An 11926-nucleotide genomic window follows, 5' to 3' on the forward strand; every position below is an offset into this window, starting at 1 on the left:
TTGTAGTTCCTGAATGTATAGTTTAAAAAATTAAATTTTCCGAAAATACTTAACAAACGAGACTATGCTCAAGTATAGTAAATATATTTATACATTTTACTTTTGTACATTCCTGTGTTTTAACTTACCAACACTTTTTCCATTTTTTTTTAACTCTCCTTGTCCACTTTCCTTATTTTTACTTCATCTGCACACTTAACTGCAACAATGACTCTCCCAGCTTTTAAGAGTGCACTCTTTCTCATGTTTCCTTCATTGAACTTGTGATTGCTACATTTACTCTATAATTTTAAGGTTTTCCACATGGCAAAAGTTGTTTACGGTAAACATAGGACCAAATAATATTGTTCCAGAACTCCGAAGGATTCTGTGTGCCTCCTTGAAGACACTTGTGGAGGATTACATACATTTCTGAAAATGGGCTTTATCTGCTCAATATCACACTAAATACATAGCCAAGTTTTTAACGGCATCATCACTGTACCAAATATGTATTCACCTACAAAATGAGTGAGCAGTTGCATAACAAAAACTGTTTAAATCTCGTAACAAAAAATATACATATTTTCAAAACTACTCAACTGAAATCAATAGTTTTTTAACGTAAATAAGTCAGTAACACATTATATAACAGGGGATTAAAAACCTGTAAAAATTAAAAAAAATAATTATCTGACTCTTATTAGTTTAGAATACACCATTTTCGAGGATTTTGGAAGTTTACATTTTCTAATAGACAGGTCTCGGGCTCAAACATATCTTTTACACCTTACAAAACAATAGTATTTTTATTTATAAAATACAGTAACCTTTGTGGAGTTCTTACAGAACAAAATACTTTATTATGGTAATAGTTCCAATAACTGCTGTCTATTCGTTGTCTCAATTCTTCAAAAGTTTTATACAAAGTTCAAAATCTGTATACGTGTATTCTTTTAAAACTGGTTGTAATTTACAAGGCAGGTACATTTTGCACCTGTAGAAGATCAGCAAGGAATTTGAGCAAAAACTATGTACAAATATAAGTAATTTAGTTTACAGGCTTGTGGTGTTAATTGTATTAGTATTTTATTAGAGTTTCAGCCATTCACAACACAGTCCTCCCCCCTTCATGTAACCTGTGTTTGCAGATGTTATTATTTAACTCGCATTTTAAGTTTACATCTGTTGACCAATGGTGTTCCCTACATTAAGGATAAAGTATTTCACTGGAAAACTTATATGGCAGGCCATGTTGTAAATCGAGTATTATATAAAGGTCTGAATCAAACAAGACATTCATATGAGAAAAATGAAATTTTGACAACCCAGACAAAAACGATATCTGTGTAACTTGTCTATATACTACAGATATTAATATTCATACTTATAACAAATGGCAACCATTCAATAAAACAACCAGCAAGGACAACAGGTGTTTAGGGCAAGAATGAGAGTAGATGTTTTAGAAATATTTCAATTTTAGAACGAGAATTTTATGGAATTTTATTATTTTGCTGTAGCAAAATTTATTTAGAACAATGTTTTGGAAGAAAAAGACAAAATTGTAGAAAATGAGTAGTTTTGGTACATGCTTAGTGGACTTACTCTCCAATGTTCTAGTATGGACTTTCATAATGTAGCATTTAGCTTTTGAACATTTATGCTCTAGGATTTTAGCACAAATTCCACCATACCTTCAACAAATTTCATAATTAACTGAAATGCTTCTGGAATTTGTAGTAAACAAGGAAACCTGCTACATTTTTTCGTTAATTTTACATCTAGCTAAATAATTAAGTTAATGTTGTTAATATTTACAAGGGAAAAGAAAAAAAAATTATTTGTAATTGGTAAATAAATATTAATGCTAATCGATTAAATTGAAAGCTATACATGTATCTGTACATAAAAATGTGTAAGTAAGTAAAATTTAAAATATATTCAGATTGGAAAATTGGTTTTGGTTACGGTACTATAAAACCAATTCTAATGAAAATATGACTTATACACGGGTTATAGAAGTGTTGTATTGTAAAAACGTGTATAATATCATTAATATAAAAACCAATTCTTCTACACCAATTATGCAACTCTACTCTTTTGTCATTTCAACTAAACATTCATCAAATGACTTTGTCTATATTGATAGAGTGGCCTAACGATGTATGAGCATTTTTCAGCTTAATTTATATATTATGAGACTGTCAGTTTTGCTCATCTCAGTGCTAGTAAGTGCTATCGCTGTCGAGCTAGATGAGGATGAGACAGAAGAGTCTACGACCCATCCATACCCTATAGCAGAGTTCTCTCAACTGCTGGTAACCTTGAACACCATTGACCTTGAGATAACCAAGGTGCTGGGCAGTCTCTCTCCTGATAAGGACCAAGGTGATCAACTGATATCAAACCTACAGGTTAGTTTAATAAAAAGATATTGTTTCTTTTATTCAAGCAAAAATGATAACAGTATTTGACAGTTTATTACAATACATCATTACAAATTTACTCTTATTATAGCCATATTAATGATCAAAAGTATCCTGATTCACTAATTCTGCCATGAATACCATAACATTAACTGTTTCAGATAGAATAACAAATATTACTCACACATAACCTCTGGTAGTGGATGTAATAAGTTTATAAAGCTTAATTCATAAAATGTAAATATTCATTCTTGGTGAGTATGCTTATGCAGGATTTAAAGCAACAAGTTATAAATAATAAAGCATTACAATGTTGTGTATAAAATATTGTTAGCTATTAGGTTAACATTGAGGTAAAGCTAATTCTTCTAATCAAAGATTGGAGGTTCTCTTCTTGAATACTTCTAACTCTGTAGTAAAATGGCTACGATGCATAACACTTAAATATATCTTGACTTAACTTTTCAACTTTTTTTTATCAGATTGAAGTTTGTATTTAGACCTCTAACATTCAAATCCATGATAAATATATACCTGTAGATTTACACTGCATATGTTAGCCCAACTTGTTTTCAAGATATATTGAGGATATCTATGCTAATGCTCAGTCAACAGTTTATATATTTTCAGCATAAAAACACTAAAGTTTAATCAGTAGTCTCATGGTTATTAACCAATACAGTTCACAAATTCCAAAAAAGAAAATAAATCGTTGAGGTCGCAATCATGGTTGTAATAACCAAGCTTGGGAAGGTTAAGTGTGCACAGATCCTAGACACTGAGTAGGTTTTCAAACTTTATATACCAATGTACAAGGTGATTCATGAAGATAGGCAGATACTGTGGGAATTCTATATCATAAATATAAAGAAAAAGGTTTATATAACCATGGGTTCTGGAAATGCTTCTACGACTAACGAAAGATTTCACCTGGATTTCAGCCCACCATGTGAAACGAGGTCTTCCTGAAATTCTGGTAAATTAGATTAAAGGGCAAATTCAATAGTTTCTTATGGTTTTTGACCTTATAAATGAAATAAAACAGGTCCCAAAACTGTAAGCTAAGTAGTTTTTTTTAGAAAACCAGGGTCAAATTGAAGAAAGTGGAGTGAAAAAACATATTTTTTTTCATCTTTGATCAACAATAACTTTGTTATTTTACCAACAAACAGGTCAAAATTTGGAATAAAACTTGTAGAAAATTTTATTTTGAACAAAATTGTGTAAATAGAGTACACAGAAAGTGAGTAGATGTTTGATTAAATTTTTTTTAATTTCACCGCTGAAATCCGGGTGAAATATTTTGCTAGCCGTAGAAGCATTACCATGTTTTTATAAACATTTTTTATTATATTTAAATGTAGAATGATCTCCTACAGTTTCTACATATCTTCGTGAATCACCTTGTACATTTGTACATAAAGTTCATCAATTAGGAATACAAGAACGGTTTTGTGGGATTTATATATAAAAAAATGTAGTTTTGGAGATTATATTTTTATTTATAAAACATTTGTTCTTAAAAGAGAAAATAGTTGCAATTTTAAGCCACTACATAATTTTATAACTAAAATAATTCAGAAGCAAGTACAAGCACAAAGAAAGTATTTTAAACCTGATATGTATATTGGTAATTTGTAATTTGTATTTATAATTTTTGGTTGTATTTTAAACAAAGATTTATGAGCATAACATTATGAAGTAACACAATACAGTTGGGACTCACATAGTAGTGACAATATTACTACCGGAGAATTTGTGGTCATCGATCATTTTAGCTTCTAAATAACTCAGTAGTTATGGGAGGAGAGGGTTTATTATTTTTTCATTGAGGGAAAGGACAAAACTCCTTTTTGGGGAAGGGTCAAGATACTCGTACAAGTTACAGTATAAGGATGTTAATATTGGTATGTATATATTGGTAAAAGTGTTGTAGTCACAAGCAGCACTGGAGGTGCCTGCACTATATTTCTGACACATGACACACAATAGGTCACGTAATTACCATCTCCTGTTAATTATAGTTCCACAGTTCAAATTAGCCAGTATGACTTCTTAGCTTACATGTTTAGGACTTTTCTTTCATCATGACAGTGTATCTGAGTGGGCGAGCACTTTTGAAAAATTGATTATGTGTTGCTAAAACTTCCTTTTTTCCTTTCCATCCATTTGAAGTATTACATACTTTACATTGAATATTTGCTAATAAATAATAAAATACAAGGATACCGGTACACTAATGATCAGTATTCCCATAGGAATGACTAAAAGTTTCATAACGTATAAAAAAACTTTTTATCAAAGATAAAAACCCAAAATAACCATAATAACTATAGTTAATTTATAATATACATACTGAAATATACACATACAATAAGTATGTTTTACATTTTTATTAAACTTAACTTTAGAAGAATAAAGGTTATACATACTTTTTAATTGGTAAATTATCTAATGTAACCTCTAATTTCTTGAATAATTAATACTTACTTGATGATGCACTGTTTGGATATGTGTCCTGTGGGGATGAAATTCAGCACATCAACGTTCCAACTTTTGGGACTGATATGATTGAGAATGAGAATATTTTAATTTACAAACATTAAGTTTGTAAACGTTATCATATAAATAAGATTCAAATAACTATACATTGATATTCAATAATATCGCACGTCTTTAAAAAACCCTTTGTAAGATTTCATTTATAGAGTATTAAGATTAGTCCAGGTGTAAAAGGCATCTTCAGCTCCCTGACTCTTTTGGACTGGAGGTTTGCCAGCAGCTGGTTGTACAGTTTTATTCCCATGTAGAAAGAATTTCACTCTGACAGTCTCAGGCAGTATGCTAGAAGGTTTCAACCTTCTAGCATAGTTCTCCATTTCTTGTATTGTAGCAATGCAAATCCCTGCTTCTTTGAAGATCTCCTCATCAGTGTAGATTATGATGTAATGAATATAGAGCGAGGCAACAGTGAGGATCATCAAGGATTTAAAGTAATCTCTACAGCTTCCCTGTTGGTGGAGGCCTGCTAATATTCTAAAACTTTATGTCCCTCACAGCACAATGGAATAAGAAATGTGTGACTCAAGTAAACAGTGGTAGACTGACTTCAGCAGTGATAGATAGGTTGCTTATTTAGGTTACAAAGGACAAAAATAACTTTAGTTAAACTAGATTCAATCTTAGCCAACCTAGAAATAACTGCTCACTCCAGCCTAGACCCTCATGCAATTTAACTCCCAAAAAGTCAACTAAGTATACAACACTAAGTTGTGTCCCAACGATGAATAAATCAAGCGTTTGTACATTTTGAAAGATGTTTTTGGTTTGTTTAAATGAGAATATTATCAGTCTGAAAAATAATTATTGAACAAAAAGTGAAAATTTGTTAATCTTCCTTTATTGATTTAACGTTTCCTCAATTGCCAGTCTAATTGGCAAAAAACATTATCCGTCTCTCCAGTTATTTATTCTTCTCCCTAACCTCTGAGCCAATCTAGTTATAGATATATGGCATTTAGACAGTTTTTCTCTCTACCAACTGATTTTTTTTATGCAATCTTACTTTGCCAGGGTTATGTTTATGAGTTGGGTCCTCTCATACACCACATGGCTTTTGAGGATGCAGAAGTACTGATGGCAGCTAAAAGCGTCTACCGACAGGGTGCTCCGAGGTTTCTCTCTACACCTATCAACCATGAGGTGGTGCAGCAAGCCTTCGGCTGGGATGAGACGCAGATGAAAGTGCTGCAGGTGTTGTACGACAATACTGCCAAAACCTGGCGAAACTTCCTAAATATGTGTGAGCGACAAAGAATTGAGAGTTGAGAAAATATACAGTACTGTACTTGTACAATAGTATTAAGGCAATAAGTTAGTATTAGCTTACATTTAACTAAACTAGTTTTTATAAATTAAAGTATTAAAACATATATTTAAATTATTTTACAGTCCAATTTTTTAATAAACCAAACTTTTGATCGAATTATAAAATCCAGTGTCACAGAACATAGCACTTTAATATTGTAAGTGCATAAGTGTGCTTGTATAATAAAAATTATATCAGCACAAGATACAATATTTATTGATCAGAATTAATAGGCCTTGTTATAAAAACTTTTAATTATGATATTTTACACTGACTCAATTTTAATTTACAACCCTTTTTAAACCTAAATGACATTGTATTATAATCAACTGCTTCACAAAGATTTAATAAAGGAGTAAAACTAATGTTTTTGTTTGCAATTCTTCAGTTTTAATGGTGGCTGTAGTTCAAAATACGTTAGAGGGATTCCTTTATACTCTAACATAAAATATGAGTAGTGCCATTAATTTAAAATATAGTTACACAATTTGAACTGTATACTCCTAAATTGTATAAAATGAATTAGAATTTTAGGTTCCATTGAAAAGAAAAATAATTGGATTATTTGCCCCATAAGTAGTGGGAGTTTTAGCAGCATTTATTTTAAGCTCTATTCATTGACATTATACATATTTCTTAAATGTAACACCACCATTTAATTACTCTTTTGTCTGAAGAGTTAGCTGCACTGAGATCTTTATTTTTTATCGAAATAAGATAAACACTAGACCATAAACTATATCCTCCATAATTTTTGACCTAACTTCTAGTGTATGAAGAAAAACATCTAATTTAAACATTTCATTAAAAATTGTAGCTGATTTTAGAAATATATATGTACTTTAATGGCTTAAACATATATTTTTATGTAAACCTCTACATACATGTCAACATTATTTCTGTTTCTTATTGTTTTATAATTTTGAGTTCATAAAAAACAAACCCAGTACATAATATGTCAGAAATTTATAAATGTGTAGTTAAGCGACTTAAAAATATCTTTACAAATCTATGTCAAAACAATTAATTTAAGATATTCTAACTTTATTTGTTATTGGTAATTGATGTAAGAGAAACTTTATCAGAAAAGTCTAGAGCGTATACAATGGTTCAAATTTTGAATATTCTCATTGAAGTAATGACGGATCTAACACTGATTTTGCAGGAAACAGGAAAGGGCACTTTGATTTTAGTTTAAAATTATTTATTACTATAACAGTTAATTTTGAATTCTGAAACAACAAAAAATGAAACATTTGGACAGAAATGTACTTATAATCAAAGTGTAGTTCTTGAAGTTTAAGTAGTTAAAATGTTTATGGTTACATTAAGAGAGTGATTACATTCTTTCATTAAAACCTTTTTTCAATCTTTAATGGGTTCATAGCCCTTTCTCTGGATCCATCATTGAATTGAAGATTATGAGTAATGTGTCATACTGCTATTTGATATTTTAAATCCAACCTGTTACACCAATATTCCAACAGCATCACAGGATGACTCTCATACTTTCTTGTTATCATTTATTAATATTATGACAAACAATTTTATATAAGAACAATTTAAAATAAATATGTTTTACAAAAACACTAGTACAGTGTTTATTCAATATTTTGAATAAATCATTCTAGGACATTAATAGGTCAATTGAAATGAGGTGAGCCTTTTCTGTGGTTTTTATCATAACACATTGTCTCAGAGGAATTTCAGACTTACCCCAAGATATAGAAAAATACTAAAAGGAAGAATTACATATGTTTTAACATTATTATCTATCATTTTCACAATTGAATATTTCTAAATCACATCACATTATGGTTAAAATGAATTAAATCCTTTTTGTTATACTACTTCATGCATCTATTATTTTGAAAACTGTGTTTATTATAACACAGTACACAATTTACTCTTTCAGCCACAACCTGAGATCCTAAAATCTTTAATAATATTCTCATAATTAAAAACAAATGAAGATATTTATGACAAATATTTTTATTACAGATATACAAACATCACCTACATAAAAATTCCTCCTAAACAAAATTATCACAAGGCAACGTTTTTTGAAAGTTTGATGTAAAATGTGTCTTTCAACTTCATGTTGTCTACTTACTTCATTATAAAAGTAACTTATCAATATGTTAAAGTTTATTAATAAATTATTTAACTATTTTTATATTTTAAGATGAATATGAATTATGGATATAAGAGACAAAAGTATTAATCACTGAATTAAAACAGAAGTGTGTATATTTTACATTAAAAATTCATATAATATCATTTGACTGACTTTTGAACGCATTTTAAATAGGAAATAGTCAATAATTTTATAACTTGAGATCCCTTCTCCAATTTAGCTTGGACTCCAACAGCTGTTCCCTAAATCCGCCCATGAAGCTTTGAATATATTAAACAATACTTGCCAATGGATATTAAATTTATCAATTAATAATTTTTAAAAACGTTAATTTCTTTCTTTGTATGACACTATGATCATTTAAAATAAATATTCAAAAAGTATTTTGGTGAAATATTTCAAGTCATTAGGTAAATTCATAAGTAACCATCAACAACTTCCAAGAAATACCACTTTACTATAGAGTTCTCGGTCTTTGAATGTTATTAATAGTCTCATAAGACTCTCTGAAATTGTTGTATATATCTTTAGTTTCTTGAATAAGTTGACGTAGCTTCTGAAAGTCATCCACAGTCCACTTGAAAGTCTCACGGAGAAGGGCATCACTGTAGCGTTTGGTGAGGAATCGCGGACCGTTGCGATTGTATACGATGGTGGCAATCTTGAACACTGTTTCATCATTGTGGACATACTTTTCTGTGATTTCCTGTAGGATCTTGTTGTAGAGACTCACTGATGCCAGCAAATCATCACCTTCAACATGTGAAAATATGTTATCCTCTGAACCAGACCGTAGGTATCGATCTGACGTATGATAGTATCCACATTTACTGTACTGTAAAATCATTACCTTGGGTCCAGAGAGTTAATTATCCAGATTAAGGATGAATTATTATATTTGTCATCCTTTCATGGAGACTGTTTTTGTATATATGATATTCTATATATACATATATTATGATTATGATTTATACTATTATAATGTTATAAATGATATCATAAATAAATCATTAACAAATGTTATAAATCATTTCATCTATTATTACATTAATATGCAATATACTAATTGAAAACATCTTATTTTATAAAGTCACTTCCTTTATTCTGATAAATCTTTTTAAATATAAAAACTTAATAGCTTTTGTCCAGTTTAAAAACATTTTCATATACAAAATCATCTTAAATTCTTTTTTTTGTTCCTTATGCCAAAAGATAGGCAAAAATATTCACTCTGTTAATGTCAGTCGCTTTGATTTCTTTATTTACAAATTCATAACTGTAAATATTACAGTTACAGAAACCTACATTTTGTTGTAAAAGACCCAATAAATACAGAATGGTTGGTATGTTATTTATTAGTATTTGATGGAAAATGTACTATAAAAGTGCATTTACACTTATAAGTAATAATTATAAATATTTCATAAAGTTCCTAATAAACGGTTGTTTAAGAAAAATAAAAATGGATTTTTTCAATTTTTATTCATCAAATTTTAATAAATATTATTATTTTTGTTTTTACTGTTTTTTTCAATTGTTTCTGTATTTTAATGTATAACTATCCAGGTTAAATTAGCTTGAATAACAACATAAAAACAATAACTGTTCAGCTGACGGTTTGATTATTTTTACTGATTTATTCAATCCTTATTGTGATATTTTGTGGTGTAAGAGTTGAGAGTTGATTGGCATTATATAAGCACACAACCTGACTTTTTCCAAAAATAGATGGAAACATTTTTCGTAAGAAATAAATTGATCATCAGCCATGCTAATTTTGGTGGACGTCAAAATGGGAATGCATTAAAAGGGTTAAAATTATGAAACAGTAATATTTTTCTAAGATTATAGTTTTCATTACACTTAAAACTGATTTTCAGACACCAAACAATAGTTATATAATCTTCAGACAACTTGATAAAGACACTGAAAGTCGTCATGCCTTTAAGGGTGTGTCTATAGTTAGCTACACTGATTTAACATTTATTTACATGTCAAGCATTTATTTATATTTTAAGCATGTCAAGCTAAGAAAAATATAATTTGAGAAAAATTATCATTTCACATTTACTCATTTAACTATTTTGATACCCTCCCATACTCCACTAAAAATAGCTTGGTTGATGATTGATTTCTTTCTTGGAGGAAATTTCTATATTGGTTTCAAGAAAATCAGGTTGTGTGCTGATATGAGTACAATGTTAATTAGCTCTCGGCTCCTGGACTATTGAAACTTATTTCAGTCTTAATTTTAAATGTCAACCCCCATAGTTTTGTTGGTATTTGCCTGATATATCAAGAACCAGTTGTTTAAACCCAGTTGTGTTTTTTATTTATTGATAGGCAATCTAATGTTTTTGTTTAATTTTTTATCATAAACTAAGTTACATTCTATATTAAACTAGTATTATTTGATGATACAAAACTATTCTATGAAAAATGTTACTAAAATTCTGTCTGTTTTTCCTAAAAGATTAATAACTTAAAAATAGTTTGTGTAATTTTTGCAAATAGACAAGAATATTAAAATTGTTGTACTACAATGATCGTACTATAACCAAACTTACTGTCAAGACTAAAAAGATTTGTTTTAAAACATTGCAATTTTTTAAAGTTTATGAAAAATTTCTCACAAATAATTGTCAAGAAAAGAACTAACTAATAAAATGACAAAATGTTTAGTATTACATTTTTTATGATCTGATGATAAATAACTGAGATAATGTATTTTCACCCAGCTCTTATTTAATAATTTTTAATATAATTTAAATTACAACAATTTATTTTTCAGTTTGTAACATTAAAAATGATAAAGTAGAAAAACTGTTGTATTTGCTCAAAGATTGCCTATTGAAAAAGGCTAATTATGATTGGAAAGATTTGTCCTAATGACAAAACCTATTTATAACAACCTGTTTACTACCTTCTCGTGAAGTTGGCTCAAGCAATAGTTTGACAATGTAAGTGTCCACTTCATACAGTTTAGGCCGGGCAGCACAAAATGGCACAACAGCCGCGGCACACAAACATCCGAACACTGCCAACATCTCAGACCGTTACAGTCAAATCTGAACTTTTAAACACATAATCTAGATAGGCATTACTACCATCCGATTGAATTCTCTGATACAATGCTCTATTTAACTTTGAAGTTTATTAACAGTCGTGTACAGTGTTCTTGATATTTTTTTTAGCTTGGTTGAATTAAATTGTTAAATACGGGCTACTGTACGGAAATGAGATGTTTATTTATAGGATAAGTTGTAATAAAATTAGCAGTTATTAAAGAGCACATATAACAATTTTGTAGTTAAAATATTGTAATTGTACGTTTTAATTTGAATTAAACTCACAAATAAAATTTAATGAGTAAAAGATTAGATATTATATGAACCTTTTGCACTCAACAAGGAGTAATATAAATAACTCTAAGATCTGGAGATAACAATTTATGTGGTTGCATTCAATGAATTTAATTCACTGTCTTCCTCCTCTTTCTTGGTTCGGCCATGT

The 11926-nt window shown here is 29.3% G+C and overlaps 2 protein-coding genes across 2 annotated transcripts; one reads left to right on the forward strand and one right to left on the reverse strand.

The window, feature by feature from the left end:
- The first annotated feature begins 2044 nt into the window (after window positions 1–2044).
- On the forward strand, window positions 2045–6351 carry LOC124362063. The gene is made up of 2 exons (XM_046816232.1): window positions 2045–2396; window positions 5982–6351. Exons 1-2 carry the CDS (start codon window positions 2148–2150, stop codon window positions 6234–6236), a joined length of 504 nt encoding a protein of 167 aa, XP_046672188.1. The 5' UTR covers window positions 2045–2147; the 3' UTR covers window positions 6237–6351.
- Window positions 6352–8508: 2157 nt separating this feature from the next.
- Window positions 8509–11696, reverse strand: LOC124362067. Its single transcript, XM_046816241.1, has 2 exons — window positions 11337–11696; window positions 8509–9166 (listed from the first exon to the last, which is right to left on the reverse strand). Exons 1-2 carry the CDS (start codon window positions 11458–11460, stop codon window positions 8871–8873), a joined length of 420 nt encoding a protein of 139 aa, XP_046672197.1. The 5' UTR covers window positions 11461–11696; the 3' UTR covers window positions 8509–8870.
- Window positions 11697–11926: the final 230 nt, after the last annotated feature.

Source organism: Homalodisca vitripennis, chromosome 1 (assembly GCF_021130785.1).
Source record: "Homalodisca vitripennis isolate AUS2020 chromosome 1, UT_GWSS_2.1, whole genome shotgun sequence".
NCBI classification, from domain to species: Eukaryota; Metazoa; Arthropoda; class Insecta; order Hemiptera; family Cicadellidae; genus Homalodisca; species Homalodisca vitripennis.